Source organism: Bombyx mandarina, chromosome 17 (assembly GCF_030267445.1).
Source record: "Bombyx mandarina strain Sakado chromosome 17, ASM3026744v2".
NCBI lineage: Eukaryota > Metazoa > Arthropoda > Insecta > Lepidoptera > Bombycidae > Bombyx > Bombyx mandarina.
This window is the reverse complement of record NC_143223.1, coordinates 10,603,449-10,629,151: the sequence shown is the minus strand read 5'-3', so window position 1 is coordinate 10,629,151 and position 25,703 is coordinate 10,603,449. Positions and strand designations below refer to the sequence as shown.

Sequence of the window (25,703 nt, the reverse complement as noted above, 5' to 3'; positions counted from 1 at the left end):
ACCTGGTAACTAAGATTTTTAGGTCAAATCTCTTTATTTGGCGGGAACGCGAAGAGCAAAGTTATGTGTGAATTGTTTTATTTTGTCTATTTAGTGTTTCTTCAGGTATAAATATATAATAACGGTGGTTTATTAACTGTTTAATATCTTTGAAAGTGCACAAATGTAGAAAAATGAAGCAAAGTCGCTGGACGCATAATAACTTCTTGGGATCCTCCAAAAAGTCCACAGAAAAAGTATCAGTCATGAAAAAGTATCAGAAAAAGTATCAATCATAATTTATTACTTTTTGGCGGGAACGCGTGAAGTGAAGTTGTGTGATTTGTTTTATTTTGTCTATTTAATGTTTCTTCGGGTTTAAATGTGTAATAACGGTTGTTTATTAACTGTTTAGTATCGATGAAAGTGCTCAAATGTGGGAAAATGAAACAAAGCTTTAATTATTAACAGTTTATGAATAATAAAAAACCTAGGAAACTTAATCAATTAGCATGAAATTAAATGAAATGAGATGAGATGATATGGGATGAAATGTAATCTCAGTACAATGATGGTCATTTACTGAGACTTTTTCAGTGGAGTTTTTGAAGGATCCCGAGAAGCCACAAACGGTGATTTTGTTTTATTTTCCTCTACTTAAGCACCTTCACAGATACTAAATGTTTAATAAGTCACTTTTAATACATGTCTGTAACTGAAGAAACACTAAATGAACAAAATAAAAGAATTCACGCAGAATTCGCTTGAAAGCGTTTCCGACAAAAAGTCTCTTTTGAATTGGATGGAGTGTCAAACTTATTTTAGTTTCAAAGTTCACCTGAACAGGCAAAGAAAATAGTGTCATTAAAGATACATTTTTTGTAATGGAATAAAGGATAGTAAGACAGTGGAATTTTACTGAGAACTACACAGACTTTTTTAAGGATCTGAATGTCGTATCCGGCTATGTAAACTCCTACATCAGCAGACTTTCTACGTCCTTGTATTTATAGATACAGCTATGCATATATTTTTTTCCAGTAGGTGAACTATATAAATAAATTAACATGTAATTCCTTTAATGTCTAGTTCCAGTAAATGAATGGAATCATGGAATCCACTATACCATGGCCCACTATATTTTTTCTATTTGGAGAAATGCTTACAAAAAGCAACCCACAACTTTAGACCCATTGGAGTATGGTTTGATTGACCAGGACAACATATATGCCTTCAAATGGTTCGAAGGTGACCAACTTCCATCTTTTGTGAATGAATTAATCCCCAATGTTCCTGGTGAGTTAATAACAATTCTTTCTCGAGCATGTTCAGATCAATTTATGTTTATTTTACAATTTGTTTTATTTTTGCAGAATTCGATTCAATGGATGATGAAGACGAGTCGCTTAACGATAAAGATGACTCCGATGATGATGACGAATGAAGATTGATATAGATATATATTGTAATGCATGCATGATATATTTTTTTAACTGATTTAACACTTTTAAATTTTGTCTAGACGAAATTACAGCAATAAAGCATTATGCCGTATTATTTATAATTCTTCCATAACAAATTCACTTCTTTATTGTCTAACTAATGAATTTTAGTATATAGAATACAAAAAAAAATTAATTTCTGTAAATACATTGCTAAAGTAAATTATATTCCTATAAAACAGTGAACGAAAAACATATACATCTGGCCGTAAGATTTTATTACCTATATGTTGATGTGTGTACGCAATGTAGACGTCTGCTGTGATCAATATAAGTTTTTAAGACTATAATAAACAACATATATCAATGGCAGATCTGGTCAATTACTTTAAAAATTTTATTTTTTAAAGTTGTCTGCCACAAAGTAAAACGCGCGATAATGGTCTGCCATTCTTATTTTCCGATAATAATAATCATATATTTTAAAATTTCAAAACGGCAGACGTGGTCAAATGGATTTAAAATCCGTCAAAAATCGATACCTGTCCTACCTGAGTGCTCGGGGCGTCGACCACTTTGAGCTTAGCGAGTCCCCACCTCATGCATGGTAGGTATAGGGGTCTCAATGAACAAAAATTCAGGTCTGGTCAAATACATACAGGTATTCGCCCACGGGCTCTTGGGCTATGAATTGGGGTAGTTTATGGCGTTGTTTTAAAATCTTTCCACTTTCAGCGAACACCTTAAAATATACTGAAATTGTGCTGCTTAGTTCTACCCTCCATAATATTTAGCTAAATTTGGTTTCCATGTCAATGAAGATGTATTTCAATAAAATGAGTTAATTGGTATGGGTGATTTTGCGGCTGCTAATTTCTTACCTTTCATTTTTCTCATAAGCTATGCCACTTTCAGAAAAAAATCATATACATATAATATATATTTGCATTAAGCTTAATGCATTGAGAGGTTCTTATCTATTATGATGGAACGTTTTTGATGAAAAATTGTTAATTAGATAAAAACACATAGAGTTTGTAACACAATCATAAAGTAGACAAACGAAAGTTCCAAAAGAAACTGAGTAATGACTTAATGATGAAAATAATACGGAAGACAATGATTCTGAATATCTAGAGTAGGAAAATGAATGTGTATAATAACAGTACAATTAAGAATTACGGACGCAGAAAAAAGTAATATTATGCGCGTTCCTCTACCGACACGCAGTTGAACATAGATTGAATAGGAAGTATCTAAATAAAATACCTGGTAATTCTGTAAACTTTAATCAAAATATGGAATTCGAGATTCTAAATACTGTTACACCTAATATTTAAAAAATTAAATAAACTGCATAGCCGAAAATAGGATTTTCATATAAAAAATATAATATAAATGCAATTATTTGCTCTTAATATTAAACTTATCCAAGTTAATCTTAATATTTATCGAACCCAGGCAAAGGGAATGATTTGCTGTAGTTTTCAACTTCTTCCTTCAGATTTTCAATTTTCTTTTTGAACTCAGCATTTTCTTCAATGGCTTTATTGAAGTCAACAAGTTTCAGCCCGGAAACCTTAATGATTTCTAGACCTATTTTCAATGCTCTATCAATAAAATCAACAACTTTATCAATATCAGCTTCCTTGATACCTCTTGTGGTCAGCGCTGGTGTACCTGAAAGTTATAAAACATACATTATCACTAGCTGTCAATCATCAAAAATTAGAAACATAATAAGATGGAAGTGCGTTAATACAATTGTGATTATTTCAAAACGACAAAGACAATCAAAACTTATATTTTTAGAAGTCTTGCGAAAAGTTTACCTAGAAATTAATGATCGAATTGTTGGTTATTGCAAAATAAATAAATTTAAAGTATTCAGATGCAGTAAAGTTTTCTATATAACTCTCTAAAATAATTTTATCATGAATGCATTTAGTATTGAAATCTCATTATCATTACATTTATGATGTCTTTACATATGTTTTTGTAACCTTCTGTGTGTATAAGACAAGAGATACTTTGTACTTATTAGTTATTTGATTAGAGTCTCGTGTGATCTTGGGGGTGTATTGTACACCTATAGGTATCAGCGTCTAGGATAGAGCCGTGATAAAATAAAATTTGTAAAAAATTACAACGCCTGACGTCAAAGCGTCCTAACGCCGCGACAGAGCGTTGCGTACTTATAGCGCTGGGGCACTGTTTGACGGTATGTTACCATAGTAGTACAACATTGTGCTTAGTGCGAGTTTTGTAACGCTCTCGATAGCGAGCCAGTTTGCTCAAATTTGTATGCAATTGGAACAGCGCCCCTACCGGCAAACGTACCCGGTGTTATTTTGTGAGTGCGAGTTCATATTAACGTTGTGATCTCGTAACCGAGTAATTTTACCGAAATTAGTACCACGAATGACATTTGTGCGAGTGCGTGTTACAAAAATAGTGGGTTTTAACGTTTCGATCGAGTATTTCTTTAGTAGTTCTATTTTTCCAACTAGAGAGGCAAAAGTATCATGCCATAAAGCCTAATCTTTTTTTATGAAAAATGATAATATGGAGTGAAATGGATTTGATTAATTTGAAGCATTAATCAATTGGCATGGAATGAAATGAAATGAGATCAGATAATATGGGATAAAATATAATCTCTGCAAAATGCTGATTATATACTGAGATTTTTTTCAGTGGACCTTTTCGAAGACTTCGAGAAGCTACGTCCAGCGGTTTTGTTTAATTTTTTAAATTTTCGCACTTTCACAGATACTAAACAGTTAATAAACCCACGTTACTTTGTTATTGTATAGATGGGTGGACGAGCTCCCGGCCCACCTAATCTTAAGTGGTTACCGGAGCCCATAGACATCTACAACGCAAATGCCGCCTCCCACCTTGAAATATTAGTTCTAAGGTCTCAGTATAGTTACAACGGTTGTCCCACCCTTCAAACCGAAACGCATTACTGCTTCACGGCAAAAATAGGCAGGGTGGTGATACCTACCCGTGCGGACTCACAAGACGTCCTACCACCAGTAATTACGCAAATTAATTTTGCGGGTTTGATTTTTTTTAGATGATGCTATTCCTTTACAGTGAAAGTCAATCGTAAACATTTGATAAGTACGTATTTCATTAGAAAAATTGATACCCGCCGGCGGGATTAGAACACCGGTGCATTGCAAGATACGAATACACCGGACGCCTTAACCTTTAGGCCAGGACGGTCTCAAAATTACACTTATACACGAAGAAATATTAAATACGCATTAACTAAGAAACATTAAATAGACAAAATAAAACAATTCACACAATTTAGCTCCTCGCGGTCCCTCCAAAATGTCTTTTCATCTTTTTTTCCTAGTTGTTCAATTGTAAATGAATAAATCAAAATCAAATCGAGTTTACGTTCTATACGGTGAAAAATGAAGAATTGTGAGTGTGAGTTGAGATATGCTACTCGCTTCGCAGGGCGTTTATTCACCGAGAGCAGCAATAATATAATTTCTCGTATATTGGTAGCACGTGATGTTTTGGCATTGGACCGTCTAAATGAAATACAACGCATTTTAACAGCATTTTAATGGGAACCTACTACTTTCAAAATTATTCGGGTAATGTCACGTGTTCAATACTATTTTGTACCTTTAGAATTAAAGTGGCTCAACCTAAAATTCGTAGTTTCTGGTAAACTTCAATATTGTAATACAATAATTGTATTTTTTTAGTTTTTCGGTTTAAACACTTTAAGGCATGCCATTTTATTTGAAAAAGACAGAAAGAGTACTTTGTCCTTTTCTAGACTAAAAGAGACTGTTTAATTTTATAAGCTGATAGAATAATATAGAAAAGAATAATACGATACCCTCTAATCGTCACATTGGAAAAAGGTATGGCTTTATCATTTTATCATTTAAATTATTTTTTATTGCACTTATAAAACTAATTTAATTTACAATATGTAACTACATATATCTATAACTAATCCGTACTAGTCAAATTCCTCATAAATTGTCAATATTCTTAATAAAATTCCTATTAATAATATACAAGTGCAAATGTTGAGCTGCTTGCCAGAAATGAATAGTGATAATGAATAATAGTGTTTGTTTTTTTGTTGTTTCCTTGTAGGCTGCCTGTAATAATCTAAATATGTGTGAAAGGCAATAAATGATTTTATTATTATCTACTAATGGTAGTCCAGTGGTCGAAATTTGACCATAATTTATTTAAATTTTAAGTATGAACATTATTATAGTTCTATTGTCACCTTTCTATTATCATCATTTCTATAATAATCATTGCTCTATGTCGCCAAGGCTACATTATAGAAAAATAATATTTAAGACAAAAAATATTAATCTATTCTCAATTTGACCACAAATTGATAAATCAATAAACAAAAAAAGTATAAATGCATGTGTGTGTGTGTGTCAAATACATGGTAATGTATGTAAGGTTTTTTTATTGATTTAGTTTATATTTTTATTGTTTAAGCACAATTAAAAAAAAATATTAGCAATCTGCACTACTTCTCTATATTCTCTATAAGTGTGGGAAATTTCATACTTCTCCGTCCGCGCAATTTTCGTAAAAAGAAGTACAACATTTTTGCTTCACGTATTACTTAAAATGTAGGTTCTTAATAATAATACATAAGTGTTTTGAAATATAAAACTAATCTTAAATTTTTTAGTTATACCACTTCCATTCTAAGGGTGCAATTTTGTAAAAAAAACTTTGCCGTAATGGCGTAACCTTTAAAATACACGAAAACTGCCCAGCATAAACATATTTTTTTAGTAACTTTAATAGAAGTATTAGAATTAGAAGTTTATTATAGAATTTATTTAATTGTAATTACATATTTAGACATACTTAACATAATTAATCTTGGAATAGGTAATTATTTCTGCTTTTTTTAATTAAAGAAATTATGTTTTATATAGGTTTAATCATTTACCCGTTGAACGTTTATAAAATGATTTTATTTACGGTAATAGTGTTGATGATCTTCATTAGGTGGCCCAAATATACTAAAATTATTACGAGCATCCATCCTTATTTATAAATGTGTAAAGAAGCAAAATTATTATTACATTGTTCAAATTTCTATATAATTTATAAATATAAATCTGTACGTATGTACCTGTAAATATGTATATTGAGCGCGCGTGTGTGTGTGTGTGCGCGCGTGTGTATGCGCGCGTGTGTATGTGCGTGTGTGTATATATTTCTATAATAGATAGGTACACAGTGTGCAATTAATTTCGAAGTTATTCTTGCCCATCTAATGGTTGTCTGGAAGAGATCACTTAGCGATAAAACTAAGAAAGAATGTTTCACAATATTTATTCATTTTGTGTACAATAAAGAATACTCTTTCACTGGTGGTAGGACCTCTTGGGATTCCACACGGGTAGGTACCACTACCCCGCCTATTTCCGCCGTGAAGCAGTAATGCGTTTCGGTTCGAAGGGTGGGGTAGCCGTTGTAACTATACTGAGACTTTAGAACTTATATCTCGAGGTGGGTGGCGCATTTACGTTGTAGATGTCTATGGGCTCCAGTAACCACATAACATCAGGTGGGCTGTGAGCTCGTCCATCCATCTAAGTAATAAAAAAAAAAAAACTATCTCACTCTCTCTCTCTCATAAAACAACTCTTTAAAAAAAAGCAATGATTTAATAAGAATTAAATGAAAAAGCAAAGAATTAATATGTATTTACAACTAGCTAGACGTCTATAAAATTTTCTAACCGAAAAAATATATGTGTATAAACCATTAGAATAGATAAAACCTTAAAAAACAACATTATTATTAAAAACGAAAGAAAAAATCTTGATATTGTATTGGTTTCACGGCAAAATTTTTAGTGACTACTTAACTTGCTTGAAAGTGAAGAAATACTCTCAAAATCCATTAATTTGTAACTCGCACTCGCACATACAATAATCGAGAGGCTCACTTCGGTAAAGCTATTCGATACATGAGACAGCAACATAAACAAACCTTCTCTCTCCCACAAAATGAGATTCATAAGCTTACCACTAGGTGGCACTGATACAAACACACAAATTAAACATAACATTAACATCGACTGAGTAATTAAAAAAACTCGCACTAAGCACAGGTACATTACCCATTACCCGACTAATTATAAATATCGTTAGAAAGCTTGGCATTTCAATTAAACGCCTTAAAAAAAAACTTGCGTGCTACCAATATAAAAGAAAAAATTATTGCTTCTAAAGATGAATAAACGTCCTGCAAATCGAGTAACTCGCACTCAGAGCTCCGCACGTTTCACCGTGAAGAGCGTACACTCGATGCGAGTCATTCGATTCGATTTTTGAAACTCGCACTAAGCCTACATATCTCGGCGTCATAGCGCGCCGTCAGTTTAGCGTTCTGATGCGCGCTAATTACGCGTTCTGTTTGACGAAGCCTTTAGTTAAGGCTGTGTCCGAGTGAATGTGTATTAAAATACTGGACAATGCCTGAAAAATTGATAGAAATAGTTAGAAAATACCCATGCTTATACAATGCCACATCTGAATCACTCGACATCTTAATACTTCTAAATTTTCACACTGCTATCGAAAGGCACTATGATTTGGCGAATGCGTTGCGTCAAGGAGCGTTAGGCTCATCTAGTCAATTTGTGTGACGTGAAAAGAGCGCGACGTTAAAACGCAGCGCTAATTACGCGTTCTGTTTGACGAAGCCTTTAGAGAGTTAAGGATGAGAACTGACCGAGTCTGATGCCGCTGGGGTTGAGCGCGCTAATGTCGCCGGGCACGGTGTTCTTGTTGCAGGCCACGCTGCAGAGCTCGAGCACGCGCTCGGCGGGCGCGCCCCGCAGCCCGACGCCGCGCAGGTCCACGAGCGCGAGGTGCACGTCGGTGCCGCCCGTCGCTATAGAGTACCCGCGCGATATTAAACCCTCGCACAACCGCTGAGCGTTCTTTATCACCTGTAGCATAAAAAAAAAAAACAACACGTAATAAAAATCAAACCGGCAAATATTATAATTTGCACAATTACTAGTGGAAGGTCGTCTTGAGAGCACGGTTTGGTGGTAATTTCACCTATTTATGCCCCAAAGCATTTATGCGTTCCGTGTGCTTAGTGCGAGTTTTTTAACTTCTTCCCTTCGTTTGACACTAGGGACGCTGTTGCAGCTCGATAGTTTGAGTTAACTTTTAGAAGTTAAAAAACTCGCACTAAGCACACTGATTTGAAGGATGGAGCAGCCGTTGTATTTTAGAACTGTGACTTAGAGCTTATGTCCCAAGATGGGCGGTGGCATTTACGTTGTAGATGTCTATGGGTTGGTTGCTACCTACGTAACATCAGATGGGACGTGAGTTCATCAGCATGAGCTTTAAAACAAGATGTTTGTTTCTTTATTTCAATGTACTAACCCAAATAGTGTTACGATCTGCGTGTTATAAGCGATGAACTTTCTAAATGAACAGAAATAAGTTATACTACTGGCACAAGAAAGCATCTGTATTTTTAATAAGACTCGTTTAAAGTATGTAAGTAACAATACCGACTCATCTTCTAAATATAAAAAAAACAAAACTGTCTTTTATTAGCTTCGGTGAAAATGACGTCAATTGGTGTGTACGTATGTTTGTAAATAACGGAATCATTTTGATTTCATTTTGACCGAATCCCAGACCTTCGATTAACTTGTCAATTTGCACAAGCATCGAGGACCGATGACAAAACAACAATTTTATAACTTCCCTTCTAATAGGCTGACCAGTATCAAGAACATTAAAGAAAAGGCTAGTTCTGTTTGCGCATTTTTTTTTGTTTGTTTTATACTGCGTATATTTATTTTACAAACCTGTTTCTGATATTCGACGAATTCAGCAGTTGTAGCTTGTTTCATGGCCGTGGCTATGGCCGCTATTGCGTGGTTGTGCGGTCCGCCCTGCAGGCCCGGGAACACAGCCTGGTTTATCTTCGATTCCAAATCGTACATGACCTGCTGTCCGTTCGCCTTGACGGACCTCACGCCTTTGCGGAAGAATATGACACCGGCACGAGGACCACGCAGCGTCTTATGAGTGGTGGTGGTCACAATATCGCAGTATTCGAACGGGCTCGGTATTACACCTATACATCAAAATTATAACAATAGTTTTATAAAGTTGAAGCATGTTTCCTTATGCATCATTTCGATTCAACGTTTATCTTAACATTTTCAAAGACATGACGGTTTGCTTCGAGGCAGAGAGAGACAGAATGATCGTTCATATCCACGTATTAATATAAACAATCAGGCATGCGATAAAAACAATTCAAATATAAACTTTTTTAAATTGGCTTTGAGCAGACTGCACCTGCTGATTAGTGGTCACTGACGCTCATGAATATCAGAAATTCTAGGGGCATTGCCAAGCCGCTGTATACCGCTTACAATTGTCCTTAAGCCTCGTACGAAGGACAACATGTCATAGCGTTCAGGAGAAGTTTATTGAAAAGCCGGATAGTGGCAAAAAAATATGAAACTCATTGTAGATGAACGCAGTGTTTCTATGTGGAAAGAATGAGATTTACTCCAGTGCGTTGGTAAAAACTAAATAAAGGGATCATTTCAAACAATTTTACAGAACACTTCTTCCAGCCGCATATACCGCGCGCCCCCTAGACGTGGGAACCACGTAGGAGGTTCGAAAAACACAACAAAAGGACGTGGACATTTTTTTTGTATTGCTCAGATGAATGGACGAGCTTCACAGCCTACCTGGTGTTAAGTAGTTACTGGAGCCCATAGACATCTACAATGTAAAAGCCGCCACCCACTATGAGATATGAGTTATAATGTCTCAGAATAGTTACAACCGCTGCTCCACCTTTCAAAACCGAAACGCATTACTGCCTCACGGCAGAAATAAATGGAAATCTTGCATTACCTGATTCCTAAATATGTCACATTTCATGCAGGTGAATCCTAATTGCGTTGCGTTATTCAAACATAGCTGATTATTATTATCTGCGATTGAATCATCAGTACCATTCACCACTGTATACATTGAGATGCCCTATACATCGCCTATGCCAAATATGTAAGTACAAAAAAGTGTAAAACTAATCTCAGCGGTCATTGCCTATTTCAAGCTCTAACTTTTACGTACTACAATTATCTATAAATTGCAACTGATGCATTCGTTTAAAACATACCATATTGATTACCTATTTTACACTCTGTAATCATGTTTTTAATAAACGTGATGCAATAAATAACATTATCTTCATTGTGACAAAACAACATGACCTTACCAATAAACAGTTTAACAAAACTAATTACTTATCTGTTTTAGTAGCTATTTTTAATTTATTATTTATCGGCTTTTTATAGCGAGTAACTAGGCACCCGAATTTTACGACACCAAGTTAAATTATTTGTTTTCTCAGTGATAAGAGGTAGAACCTGTTAAACCCCACTTAAAAATCCCTAATACCTAACTTGAAAGTTAAAATGTTATAACAATAACAATAAAAATAAAACTAAAAACAACTACTTTAAGAGTGGTAGCTTATAGAAGGAGTAGGGATCTCCGATCGCTCTAGGCAGCTCAACTTATTTCTTGTCCGTTCGTGATTACTTTAATAAACTATTTCTTATTTTCTAACTTAACCATTAAGCTACAATTGCCAGGAATCATTACACAGACACATGATGTGTTAATAAGAGTAAGGTGCTGATATTCACCTGCAGCAACCAGTCCAGATACGTGAGCCATATCAGCCATCAGATAAGCTCCATTTGCGTCTGCGATCTCACGGAACCTCTTATAATCGAGACATCTTGAGTAACAGCTCATGCCAGCGATGATCAAACGAGGCTTGAACAACTTCGCTGTTTCTGCTAGTTTGTCGTAATCAATTAATCCGCTTTTAGGATCTACCTGCAGAACAAATATAATTCAGTATTACCAAATTAAATAAATTTAATTAGAACTGCATATTCTAACAAGAATTCGTATTTATGTGTAAGTGGCTGTATTATAATAATATGTGAGAGATCACATTCGAGAGTTGTTATTGGCATAAATAGTGGACAGGTCCTATGGCGCACTTGATGCTGACTGATTAATGTCGCTCATGGATAACAAAAATACCTATTTCTAGGGCCTCTTGAAAGCACTTGGAGAGTTCACTCCACAACATTATGGTACGTGGCCAAAATGAGCTTTTGCAACACGCTGTACCTATATGAAAGAGACAGATTCATATGGAAAGCACTGTGCTTCGGCAACGATTTACACGATAGCTTTCACTGAAAACGTAGGGAACGATTTACACGATAGCTTTCACTGAAAACGTAGGGAACGATTTACACGATAGCTTTCACTGAAAACGTAGGGTCTGGGCCACTATACAACTTAAGGTATACAGTGTTTCTTTTGCTATTTAAGTTTTAATATAATAATATACTAAATATACTTTGGAAATTTACAGGCAGGCAACTAAATAATTTAATTAATATCTTAATAGTTGACAACCGAATATGTGTTTTCTAATTCAAAGTCATTGAATTGAAATTGATTAAAAATTTCGTTTTGTATTAGGTACGTAAATTTATATGGAGTTACTACTAGCTATTTATTGTTATTATGAATGTTGAAATATTTAAATAAAATTACACAAACATGTATTTTAAATAATATTACGTCAAGCGGGTGTGGTATTGATGTCAATATTGATTAGTATCGTTATCAGTTAATAACATTAATTTAATGTAAATATTATTCTTAAATCGAACGCTTTATAGATGCAGAGTTTAGTTCGTAATTACTTATTATATATTTAAACTTCTTTTACGCATTTGTAATTTCGTTCCTAATATTTTGAGATCGGCCAAAAAAAAATTACTAAGTAAATAACACATTACATCGATTGGCGTCGTTTTCATTCACATTAGTATTCATTACGATTACAGATATTTTGTATTTTGTTAGATTAAAAATAAAATAAACTATGGTATAAATACTTACTTTATATGGCATGCTTTCAAAGAATATTGACGTAGCAGATATTTTTTTAGTAGCAGTAAAGAAGCCATGGGTGAGATGTCCACCGTCAGGTAAATCTAACCCCATTATCCTGCCATGGGGTTCGACAATGCCGGTATAAACGGCAAAGTTCGCCGGAGAGCCTGGTAATAAACAATTCGTTATGTACCTACATGCGATAAATTCGAATTTTAATTTTAATTTTTTTATTAAATGAACACAAATAATTTATATCTAATAAAATGGAAATATTTCCTGACATATTACTTTCAAATGCACCAAGTTTCACCGCATCAAGAATCATTCACATTAAATGACATAAAAATCGTATAAGTTTTGGTAGGTTTTGATAACTTTAGTGTAAATGTAAAAAAGAAAAACCTGAATATGGCTGTACATTGACGCCCCATTCTTCCGATTTTAATCTGTATGCTTCCAGAGACCTGTTCTGTGCCAGTATCTCTATTTCATCAATATATTCATTCCCCCCATAGTACCTGGAATAGAAAAATACTTTACAAAACGTCTATGACTAGGCCATGAAATAAACTAAACATATAATTATATTATTTAGGTTTGTGGTATACACAACACAAATTGCACATATTATGCAGAGAGAGAGAGAGAGAATACACTTTATTGCACACCAAAACACAATTTACCTTCAGAAAAAATAAAAAAAAGCAGCTTTATTAGTTGGAGTGTTATGCAAAAAATGATACTAAAATATCATCCCAGGAATATCACTATCTATCATTATTGTTCTGGCACTCTGGGTTGCTGTATTATAAGGAAATTTAAGTACATATTTCCTTTCCTTCAATAGTAACAGTTTCGATTCACCCTAGACATACTTAGTACAGTACAACGGCTTCCCATCCTTCATATCAAAATGCATTACTGCTTCACGGCAGAAATTGGCAGGATGGTGGTACCGGTGTGGACTCACAAGATGTCCTGCCACCAGTAACTATGCAAATTTATACTACTATGATGCAAATATTTCTGAAAATTATGGGTATCTAAAATGAAGTATGCTCACAAGGACTAAAGGTTGTTGCGGTAAAAGATTAAGATAATTGTAATAAAGCTTCACCCCTTAAAAACTGAAAACTATGATGAAGTATTTTATTACAGTAGAGTATGCGATAAAAATGTTCAGTTTATATAGAAATTGTTGGAATAGTTTAGTTTCAAATTGTAAACGTTATGTTACTTGAGAGAACAATGGTACGATGTTAACTGTCAAAGCAAACAATGCTTTTGCTTCCATAACAATTGCCAAACAGGAAATTACGAATGAGGTCAAGAAATATTCTCAAATACAGAAGAAAGAAACAATATTTGGGCTTCAACAAATAAAAATTCAGTCCATTGATAACATTTCATCAATATAATAAATGTTAACTAGAGCAATTGATTGTTGTTTCAAATATAGTCAGAGAATGTACAGATGTGACAGTTCTGTAATGATTAACATAATGCATTATTACTAACTTGATCTCTAGTTAATAGAAACGAAAATAAGGCTTAGTATTTAAAGATAGCTACTAAACATTTACATTATTTGATTGGATACTAGATAAACTCATGTTCCATGTACTGAGAAGTCCTAAAATTTTTACAGAAAATGAAAGTTTTGAAAAATTTGTGTATTAATGGAGAAATTTAGATGAGCTTCTTGAGCGAAAATGCCCAAGTTTTTTATTGCTTTTGTAGGCAGACGAGCATACGGCTCCCTTGATGGTAAGTGGGAACTGTCGCTCATGGACGTCATCAATGCCAGGGGCAGAGCCAAGCCACTGCCTACAATAAATGTTGATAATGATGTTTCAGCACATTTACAAAAGAATAAGCAGAATTACTTCTCACCGTTGATTGGGCATGCCTTCAGAATATTTGTTATGAAGACATGAACTCAGGCACTGAAGTACAGGAACTGATGTAAAGTTTTCTGATGCTATCATCTCTAGTCCAGCTCGTTGACGGTCCTTTTCTTTGACGATAATATCGAAAAGTTCAGGATCAGCCTCCCAGAGGTTGCTATTTAGTAACTTGGCGCTCATTTTTGTGGAACTAATGTATCTTTTCGCAGCGAATGTCTGCAATTAATAAATATATTTAGCAGTCAATCACTTACAACATTCAGACGTATTCTGACTTTGACGTAGGCTTGTTCGCAGACTTATTGCTAAATAGTTAATATATTGTGGAGAAACTCTGACCTCAAACAGATAACAGGCCGATAACGCAATCGCGAGCAGTTGATTGCTCTCTACGATACGCAGTTTCTTAATTAACTTTGTAAGAAAACGTGCGTTTTTTTAACACTATGAAATTAGTTAATTATTATGTTTCTAGACATGACTATGAACTGTTACATATCAGTAAGAACGACGCAATCGTCACTAGTGTAAAAAAATTAAAATAATTTGATTGACTTTAAAATAATTTGAATATTGAATAAAATAAAACTTAACCTATACTTTCTAAGTTGTGTAGTGGTAGAGCGCAAAAGTAACTTAACCAAACATAACCAAAAAATAACGGAAACTGTAAAACATAAAACAGCTGATTAGGCCATGAACAATGTGGTTTACCTTAGAATTCTTTTTTCCATAAATATTGTTCGTTGTGTGTATTGTCGACGATAACGAAAATCTTCTTATTCCTCCAGTCACGAAACAAAAACATAGTTTTGTTAGTTTGTTACACATCTTGTTATATTAACTTATAGCGTAAAGACACAAATATCAAACTAAAACTGTTTTATTTTCAGACAAACAAGTAAATTTTATCGAAGCCGATAACCTATTATGAACTTTATGAACACATCTTTGACATTTCAATGACACATGTTTGACAGTTCTGTTGGGCTGCTTTATGATTGAATGAGAGTGGCATGCCGCTTTAGCGACACAAAATGCAACAGTATCCAAGATGTATAAACGCCTTGTTTGAAAAAGGTGTGTGAATTTTATTGTTTGAAAACATTAAATGGTGTTGTTGAAAAAACGGCGTTTCACTGATTCGATAATATATATTTGGTCCTTATTCTAGACCGTGGTAAGTTGTTCTATTCGGTGAAGTAGCCTAGTGACGTGTCTACGCTGGCAGGTATCAACTGGTAGGTACTATTTTAAATACGCAACTTGTATTAAACATAAAAATAGCAAAATTGAAAGGAAGACGCAATAGACTGCACAGGTTAGAGATCACTACCGGCTATCCCACCTTTTTATTTTTTATTGTTTAGATGGGTGGACGAGTTCACAGCCCACCTGGTGTTAAGTGGTTACTGGAGCCCATAGACATCTACAACGTAAATGCGCCACCCACCTTGCGACATAAGTTCTAAGGTCTCAGTATATTTACAACGGCTACACCACCCTTCAAACCGAAACGCATTACTGCTTTTCGGCAGAAATAGGCGGGGTGGTGGTACCTACCTGAACGGTCGAATGACTAATTGACCGTAATTAATTTTTAGACAAGGACGGCATCCTCCGTGTTCGTGGGGGGATCTGCAGAGCAGATGGTGATAACGATTTCAGGCACCCTATAATTTTGAATCCAAAAGACAGATATGTCAAATTACAACTTATGCAGTACCACGTGGACTCAGCACATAATGGACGCGAACGTGTGCTGCATGAAGTGAGACGACGATTCAGGATAATAAATGGACGTAATGCAGTAAAGATGACATGGAATGACTATCAGTTCTGCAAGAACAGTCGTGCGAAGCCCTCGCCACCACTCATGGCTGATTTACCAGATGTTAGATTGAAGGAGGTTAGTCGACCTTTCACTTACACCGGGTTAGATTATTTCGGTCCAATTATAGTGAAGGTTGGACGTAGACACGAGAAAAGGTGGGTAGCACTATTTACATGTCTGACAGTTCGCCCTATCCATCTGGAGTTGGTTCACGATTTGACAACCAGCTCCGTGTTGATGAGCCTCAGACGGCTGATAGCGAGACGAGGCTGTCCAAGTATTATTTTCAGCGACAACGCGACTGAAGCGAGCTGTACAAGCTATCGACAAAGACGAACTCATCACCTTCGGTAGCATCCGACACTTGGAGTGGCGATTCATAGCCCCTGACGCACCTCATATGGGTGGATGCTGGGAGCGGCTCGTGAGATCCGTCAAAACAAGCTTGCGAGTAACGCTCAAGACCAGAACACCTAACGATCAGACATTAATGACACTCCTGGCTGAGGCCGAATTCATGGTAAATTCAAGACCACTGACATACGTACCTGGTCTCTTGATTTTGACGACGACTTGCCCTTGACTCCGAATGATTTCTTACTACCAAAGACAGAATTTATTGACCATCCTTTCGGAATGTTTACGGACCATGATTTACTGAAACGGACTTGGAGAGAATCTCAACGACTTGCAGACTTGATTTGGAAACGCTGGGTCAAGGAGTACTTGCCCACTTTGACACGACGAGACAAATGGTACAGAGATTCTGACAGACCACTGGCGATTGGTGACGTCGTAGTTGTTGTTGACTCCCAGCTACCCCGCAACCAGTGGCCGCTTGGCAAGATCGAGCAGGTCTTCCCTGGTAAGGACGACATGGTTCGCGTTGCTAAAGTTCGGACCAGACATAGACTCTACACAAGACCGGCGACGAAACTGTGCAGGCTGGACGTACACTCCTCATCTTGAGTATCAGCCTTCTGGTACTGGAGGTGGGGATGTCGTGGCGTGCAACCTCTTTGACAGGACATAAAACCTATAATGACTAGACATAGACAGACTAAGACAGACATTTGAAAATAATTCGAAAATAAATGGAACGAGGGCGTACGTGACCAGCAGCGACGCAGTACATTTTTTGACTTCTGAAAAGACAGACATACAAAAAGACGAAAAAGAACGAATAATAATTGACCGTTCATAAATAAGATGTTCAAGTGACCTTCGACCGTTCAAGTAGTCATTCGACCGTTCACTACCTGTCCTACCACCAGTAGTTACGCAAATTATAATTTTGCGGGTTTGATTTTTATTACACGGTGTTATTACTTCACCGTGGAAGTCAATCGTGAACATTTGGTACGTACGTATTTCATTAGAAAAAATGGTACCCGCCTCACAGTGGGTCGATACTGTGATTTTAGTGACTTAGGGACCAACTTTGTTTTTTTATAATTTTTTTTATGTAGATAGATAGAGCTCGTTAATCTCAATAATAATTGTTTTGGGCAAAAATTACAAAAACTTTATAGTTTGGTCAGAAAAATGTGTTTTGTGATTTTTTTGTATGGAGCGGGTCACATTAAATTAAATTCCTGCTAAGTACCGAGAGGTCCCGCTTTGAAACTATATTTTCCTTATACCTTGTCTAGTCTACTATCATTTGATGCTATGAACATGTGCATAAAGTTGCAACTCTGCCAAATAAATGGATCGAAAAAAATTAATAAATACATAGAATAAAAACCTTTATATTTTTTTTCGTAAATGCTTTTAAGTTAAATTTGATATGGATTAGTAAGTAAAAGCACGTAATGATACCCATAATTACATAATACCTAACAACAATACATTTAGTAGGTCTCTAATTAAGCAATCTCTCTAATTATTAAGATAGTTAACATTATTTAATGAGGATAATTAGTTAAGTAGCCATTACTGGGTAGTAGAAAATATAGTAAACATTTGTTTGTCTCTGGAAGTATAAAGTGACCATGTTTATTATATACTAACTAGTGTTCGTTTATTCGTACTACTACTAACATCTCGTGATTGTCGTTGTGATCTTGCTGTTTCCGTTATAATTGATAATTTTGTTAACAATTTAGGATTATTTATGATTTTAAGAGAGCAACTACAATCGCTGTCTGATAATAAAAAACTCTTTCAATTCCTACAAAATCAAATAAACGTGACCGAAGAGAAAAATGTTGAGCTCCAAAAATTCAGTACGCAATTTTGTTCAAATATAAGTGCAATATGGAAACGAAGTAGTCGCATGTTAGCACAGTTTATAAGAAAAAAATGTGATTGGTTAGAATGTGCAATAAACTGGCCCGAAGGAATGATACCTGAAGCTATCAACACTGCACATGAAAGGCTCGAGATTTCTAATACTGAAGATGTTGAAAATGTACCACCCTCAAATGTACTACAGAAGCCTCGACATCTATTTTTGCACCTCGAAAACCTTTTGAAGAATTGGGATCCAGGCAAAAACGAAGACGCATTGAACAAATTTACCAATCGCTTTCGTTATCCCCGGATGAAATGAAAGCTACTACAATTGCTAGTTTGAGAAACACTAGAAATGAAGATGTAGGAGAAATAATGAACCACTTTTCAAATCACCCCGAAGATCTAGAAAAAGTTAATGAGTATTTAATTACAAGTAAAGTGAAAAGTAGTACATATTCTCCCGATAAGGCAATATTAGTTTCACTTAAATTAAGTGGCAGTATATAAACCTAAGAGAAGCAGCAAGTGAAAATGGGTCTGATTTATACCCTTCTTAATATAAAATTAAGCAAGAAAAGACCAAATGTTATCCAGGGAAAGACGAGGTAATTATTACTGAAGAAGGAGCTGCTATTAAAATGCAAGCATTACTAAACTTGGCGCTATATAGGCTTTTAGATGTGATTACTTCGGATTTGGACTCTGCAAGAGAGCTACTGCTTATAAGCAAATAGGCTTTGATAGAGCCCCAGGTCAAAGTAATTATAAACAAAAAACTGAAACAGAGTTTGATGATTCATCTATTTTCATGGTCAGTCTAGTTCCTATAAGGCTTCAGAAATTTGATGGAACAATTGTTTGGGAAAACGACCTCATCAACTTTTTATTGCCGTCCAATAATGTTTAAATTTACAAAAGAAACGCAGTCAACAGTGACAATTATAAAAGCTAGCATAACAGAAGAAATAGAAAGACTTCAGCCATCAAAAATCAAACAAGTTGAAGTTAAGCATCAATTGCACATGATGATGATAGACGGCAAAATAACCTCATATTTTTCAGAAACATTTTCTGCTGTCTGTGATATTTGCAAAGCAAAACCGTCAGAGTTTTTTGGAGTGACTTGCTTATCAAAGAGAAAATAATGAAGAAATATTCCAGTATGGAATGCCATCTTTACATGCCTGGATAAGATGCATGGAGTGCTTACTTCATATCGGTAAATATAATTTTATTACTTCACAATTTTTTCATCGTATGTAGTTTCCTGTGAGATTATTTTTTATATGACACTTTTTTGTTTGCGTCTTATCGTTTGGACTTCAAGAAATGGGGTTGCAAGGGGGATGTCAAAGAAAAAATATCAATCAGAAAGAGCGCTATACAGCAAGCGTTTAAAAAGGAATGCGGTTTACTTATAGATGTTGTCAAGCAAGGAGTAGGAACAACCAATGATGGCAATACTGCCAGAAGATTTTTCAGGGATGCAGAAGAAACAGCCCGCATAACAGGAATACGTAAAGATTTAATAGAGAGGCTTCACGTGATTCTTCACTCTGTTGCATCTGGAGAGCGCGTTTCCAAATTTTCGGAATTTTTTAGATATACTGCAGAATTGTATGTTAATGTATATCCCTGGTATTATATATGCCTTCCAGTATCCATAAATTGTTGGCACATGGCAGTGATATATAATAATGAAGAACTTTGGTGCCATTCATATAGGTAAACTCTCGGAAGAGGCAGCGGAAGCTCGCAATAAAGATTTTCGGAAATATACAGAGAGATGTTATTCAAGAATGAGAAGTAGAAGGTCGACTAATGAGGATATTTTACACAATCTTCTTTCGTCTTCTGACCCAAAGATCGAAAGGTGAAACAAAATATATAATATTTAGAGAGATTGCATAATTAGAGACCTACTAAATGTATTGTTGTTAGGTATTATGTAATTATGGGTATCATTACGTGCTTTTACTTACTAATCCATATCAAATTTAACTTAAAAGCACTTACGAAAAAAAAAAAAAGGTTTTTATTCTATGTATTTATTAATTTTTTTCGATCCATTTATTTGGCAGAGTTGCAACTTTATGCACATGTTCATAGCATCAAATGATAGTAGACTAGACAAGGTATAAGGAAAATAAAGTTTCAAAGCAGGACCTCGCGGTACTTAGCAGGAATTTAATTTAATGTGACCCGCTCCATACAAAAAAATCACAAAACACATTTTTCTGACCAAACTATAAAGTTTTTGTAATTTTTGCCCAAAACAATTATTATTGAGATTAACGAGCTCTATCTATCTACATAAAAAAATTTATAAAAAAACAAAGTTGGTCCCTAAGTCACTAAAATCATAGAATCGATCCACTGTGCGCCTGCGGGATTCGAACACCGTTGCATCACTAGATACGAATGCATCGGACGTCTTATCCTTTATGCTTATCCTTTAGGACGTGCATAATTAGAAACAGCTTAGCCTATATGTTTTATAATTTTAAATTAACATCATACCTTGACAGCGTAACTAAGGACTCGAGACTTATTAGTTCGCACAGACAATAATAGAGAAGTTGCTCACAGAGCTTATTAACACCACCCTACAAATCAGAACCAATGATTGCTCTGTCGCGGTAATAGACAAGGCCATGGTACCCATCCGTGCAGTGCACGCTCACAAGGCTTATATGACACACTTATTCATGGGAAGTAACGTAAAAAAATTTTAGATTTGATTTTTACTACACTCTACGTCTTCTTTCTTTAGTTTGGAAAACGTACGGACTCAATATGCCCATCCCATGTATCCCACGTATCCCATACCCGTAAGCCTCGAGTAATAACTAAGATTCTTCATTCTTTTATAATTTATAATAATATGGGTAAATATGTAGAAACAATAATAATATGTACACTATTTTTAACATTATTAGATTTTTATGGTTCTGGGATGGGGGAAGAAGATTCGGGTTTAAATTCGGTCTATGACTTTCAATGCTTTCTGTTTCCGCCAATTACAGCTGGCACCACTAAGACTATTTCGGAAAACCGCAATCGTGTTTCCTTAAATAATTAATTATTATTTTTGTGACTATAATCCCCTTGAGAATGCTCACATCAATTCTTCCTGAGATTAGGTGAGTAAGTATTCAATCTTTTTGACACCATCGAAGAAAGTTGCTAAACCTGTGCCATCTTACGAATTGGTACGAATGATTGTTTTGCTGCAGGAATGGGCAGGATTGTGATGCCTACCAATGTTTGTAAGATAAGCTGTACATGTTTGATCTGGTTGTCCAGTGTTCTATGAACTACAAACACGTAACCGCCAACGAACTGTCCTAGAATACTTCGCTTCACGGTGTTTTCCGAGTGCTTATTAAATTTTCTTTTTAAAATGAGTTATGAAGAGTTCTTAGCGGTATGCATCGGCTTGGTTGATGTTCGTCAGCGACGGTAACAATTCACTATCGGGTGGGCCGTATGCTTATCAGTCATCGATGTTAATATCATGTTAAGTGTAAGACTGGAATGATGATGTTTACTGTAGCGGCAATAGATATGCCGTACTTGAATTTTTATTTTATTTTAGACTTGAGGATTGATTTCAGTGATATTAAAAAATGTTTATTTTTTGAAATACCAGTTGACGTGTGTATTCTGTTATTTTTTTCCTTCCTAAGCTGATGGTCTTTTGAGACCATATCAGCGTCACCGGGCGAGTAGGTGAGCTCACGGGGCTCAAACCTGACGTTGTTGCTAACACGAACCGCAGCAAGAGCCGTGCTTTGCAGAATCTACTATCGGATCGGAAATGCGACCCACTGAAAGGATCCGGCGAGAAACTCAGTGGGCTGTGTCTGTGAGTTATTTTACTCGCAGAGCCCTTCGTCGCAAGCGATGGGTTCGACGAGAACGATGATAGGTGCTCGGGGTACCTAAAAGCGGTCCGCAGGATCGGGAATGTAGTTATCAGCGGCCACGATGAGAGGGTTCTCGTGTCGTGCCGCTTTATCGAAATAGTTATTCTGATTTAGCAATCGTACAGTTTTATAGGATAGTGGGGTCAGGGAACAATATTCTTATCCAATTGCAACCGTACACGTTTATACCGTCACACACAGCTCGACTTCATGTATTTCCGGATTGATTCGAGGCCCAGGTCGTCGTGTAGGTCATCGTTCCTCACGAACCACGAAGCCCCGACGGCTAACCTGTAAAAACGGGATTGTAGGTATAGGTGTCTGTGTGTGCGGGCCGCGTGAGTGGCGAACACCACACTTGCATAAGTTATGACGGGCCTTATGCAGGTTTTGTAAAGTGTCACCTTGTTCCGAAGGGACATTTTACTCCGCTTACAGATCATGGGATAGAGTCTGCCGAGAATAAATGCGGCACGGGCACGGACTGTTTTTATATGCGGGCGGAATGTCATGGATGCATCCAGGGTGACTCCTAGGTACTTGACCTTCCTGGCCCAGGGCATAGGTTGGCCGAAGAGGGTCATAGGGGGTGTGATATTTCTTCTCCTAATGCGGGAGGAAATAAGCGGTGAGTTTCCCCTTTGAAATAACACTGTGCTTTTCGCTGGGTTGATGTCTATGCGACATTTTCGGAACCACTGTCCGAGGGTCAAGGCTGTGCTCTGGAGTTTACTCACGATTAGGGACTTGTTTCTACTTGAGTAGTAAACGGTTGTGTCGTCAGCAAATAAGGCTAGCTGGGTCGGTGGCGACCGGGGAATATCATTAATAAATAAACTAATTAGGAGCGGAGAGAACGGAGCCTTGCGGGACTCCAGCCGTGAGCTGTCGCGGGGAGGAGCGGGTTCCTTCTACTCGATATCGAAAAGAGCGGTTCGACGAGACTGTCCGGCACGCCCATGTTGAATAGTTTGAAAATCAAACCGTTGTTCCAGATTTTGTCGAACGCTTTTGCGACGTCGAAGAAGAGGGCTCTCGTGTAGATTGGTTTTGGTCGGTTAAGCCCTACGAGAATGTACTCCGTGAGGCGGTGCTCCTGTTGTACGCATGAGTGATTTGCACGGAATCCGAATTGTTCATCGATGAGAATGCCCTTGGATGAGACAAAGTCTCTGAGCAGTTTGCCTAGAGACATGAGGAGGCTAATCGGGCTCGTCGGATTTATGATATTTTTTGATTTATCGGGATAGTGTATGCCGATAACGTCCGCTTCTTTCCACACCGCGGGAAAGATACAGTTAGCCATAGCGGCATTGAAAATAGATGCCAACACCACGATGAGTTGGGACGGGTAGAAGTTTAATAACGTGGTTAGATATACCGTCGGAACCGGGAGCTTTGCGAGGACGTAGGTCTTTGATCAGGTCTTTATCTTCCATTGGGGTGACGGGTGTTAACGCATACGAGGGTGGCAAGGAGGCTCTGTGTTCTACCTCAGTGTTTACTAATTCTAAATGAACAGGGTCCGCGGATTGAATGCTGGGCATGCACTGGGCTTGCAATGTATCGGCCAGCAGTTCTGCTTTTTCGTCATCATCGAACGCTGCTAGTCGGCCTGAGGGGCCTACGAGGGGGGACATAGTACTATCGTATCCGATTTGAGAGTACGAGCTAAGCGGTAGTAAGACCTTTGAGAGGGCGCGAGTCCTGAGGACACTAACGTAAACAATAAACAATATTAATTTGGTATGTTCAGTATAAATAATTTGCCATGTTGATAAGTTTATTTTTCGCATGTAAGCATATGTATATCGAAAAAGTTGTAGTTTTAATCCTCTCGGGAAATTTTTTTTGAAATGAGACACTTAAAATTGCGTGGTTGTGTTAATAGGCATTAATCGGCTACTGTAGTAACTAAACATCACAAAGTAAATGCCCCCACTTTGGAGACATGAGCTAGACTTAGCTCAATTGTGTATTATAACAACTGTCCCAACCCTGACGCTGGAACGCATTACAACTTCTCCTCAGAGATAGTAAAGGTAGTAAATAGGCAAGTGCCTACGTCCTACCACCAGAAGAATACTACCACCGTTTCAGTGAATGTGAGTACAAATTCTCTATCAAGGCTAGAGATGTGTTGAGACTTCGTACTTATGTTTAGTAGAGTGCTCTATAAAACATCATTTGCGTTTCCACATTTAAATGCTTAAATGAATATAAGCAAAAAGAAAATGAAATTAAATTATGAAAAAAGGTAGGAAAATTCACAAATAAAAGAATAACAGACATAATAAAAAAGTTATTATAATGTAATCGATAACGTGAAACAGAAAAACTATTAATTAAATTAGTATTAGTTTTATTACTTATTCGTGGCTGACGGTGATCTAGGGTAATGTTTAATGTTCAGAAACTATTAAATTCCGCATAGTTAATGGGAACGTGCCCCAAGTATGAACCAGAAGTGTTTTATTTTTTATTTTTTTTATTTCTTGATGGTGAGTGGTTACCGTCCTCTATGGACTTCAGCAATGCCAGGGGCAGAGCCAAGGCGCTGCCTACCGTTAAGTACTCTCCGTAAGCGTCTTTTGAAGAAGGACAAGGACATGTCATAGCGTTCGTTAAGCACCGTGGAGGAGAAGCTCATTCCAAAGCCGGATGATACGTGGAAAAAAGATCTCTGGAAACGCAGTGACTCCAGGTAGTATGGATGAACTCTACTCCGGTGGCGGGTTGGTAAATGCGGTGAGATAATGGCCTCCTTTCAATCAATTCATCGAGCACTCCCCCATTGAATTGAACCACGTTCAATTCACTCCACTCGGAGACTTGCCACAGAGAGTTCTCCTCTTCAGTTACAAGTTTTGATCGTCTTTCTTGCACCACGCTCCGAGAGAGATTTTGATGGCTGACATATCGCGTATCCCCCGTGCTGCCATTTACATAGCAATGCATGTTATCAATAGATAGCATGTCATTGATATACAGGATGAAAAACGTGGTGGAGAGCACCGAGCCTTGTGGAACGCCAGCATTAATGGTCATGGTATCGGAGCAGCAACTGTCTAGAACGACTGTGATGCTCCATCCATCCAAAAAGCTAGTGGTCCGCTTGCAGACTCCCTCGGGGATTTCGTAAGATGGTAACTTCGATAGAAGTGCCCTATGCCAGACTCTTTCGAAGGTCTTTGCGATGTCAAGGCTTACAGCGAAAGCCTCGCCCTTGCTCTCCAAAGTTTCAGTCCATCTGTGAGTAAGGTATGCAAGAGGATCGCCAGCTGAACGACCGTGAGGGAAACCGTACTGTCAGTCATTGATCAACCGGCGATCCTCAAAATACTTCAGGA

General features: G+C 36.7%; 1 protein-coding gene and 1 long non-coding RNA gene across 7 annotated transcripts; one reads left to right on the top strand and one right to left on the bottom strand.

Annotated features, from left to right (window-relative positions):
• Window positions 1-17: 17 nt before the first annotated feature.
• Window positions 18-1,558, top strand: LOC149501151 (uncharacterized). 4 transcript variants are annotated; one of them, XR_016324499.1, is made up of 3 exons: window positions 18-105; window positions 1,069-1,275; window positions 1,353-1,558. It is a non-coding gene; the product is annotated as an uncharacterized LOC149501151 (long non-coding RNA). The 4 variants fall into 4 exon arrangements; XR_016324497.1 differs by having other exon boundaries at window positions 63-878; XR_016324498.1 differs by lacking the exon at window positions 18-105 and adding an exon at window positions 500-611.
• A 1,136-nt stretch (window positions 1,559-2,694) lies between these two features.
• Shmt (serine hydroxymethyl transferase) lies at window positions 2,695-15,344 on the bottom strand. Of its 3 annotated transcripts, none has more exons than XM_028171312.2 (8): window positions 15,067-15,344; window positions 14,339-14,568; window positions 12,848-12,963; window positions 12,449-12,609; window positions 11,164-11,359; window positions 9,292-9,563; window positions 8,187-8,406; window positions 2,695-3,101 (listed from the first exon to the last, which is right to left on the bottom strand). In XM_028171312.2, exons 1-8 carry the CDS (start codon window positions 15,181-15,183, stop codon window positions 2,863-2,865), a joined length of 1,551 nt encoding a protein of 516 aa, XP_028027113.2. In that variant the 5' UTR covers window positions 15,184-15,344; the 3' UTR covers window positions 2,695-2,862. The 3 variants fall into 3 exon arrangements, with proteins under 3 accessions (XP_028027113.2, XP_028027114.2, XP_028027115.2); XM_028171313.2 differs by having other exon boundaries at window positions 14,947-15,067; XM_028171314.2 differs by lacking the exon at window positions 15,067-15,344 and adding an exon at window positions 14,692-15,016.
• Between the last annotated feature and the right edge of the window lie 10,359 nt (window positions 15,345-25,703).

Excerpts from the sequence above, each read along its gene's own strand:
- Shmt (XM_028171312.2), bottom strand. The coding sequence starts at position 15,183 with ATGTGTAACAAACTAACAAAACTATGTTTTTGTTTCGTGACTGGAGGA. Across the intron at positions 12,964-14,338 it reads GAAGGCATGCCCAATCAACG|GTACTATGGGGGGAATGAAT; the intron begins GTGAGAAGTAAT and ends TTTCTATTCCAG. Across the intron at positions 3,102-8,186 it reads CCCCAGCGGCATCAGACTCG|GTACACCAGCGCTGACCACA; the intron begins GTCAGTTCTCAT and ends TATAACTTTCAG.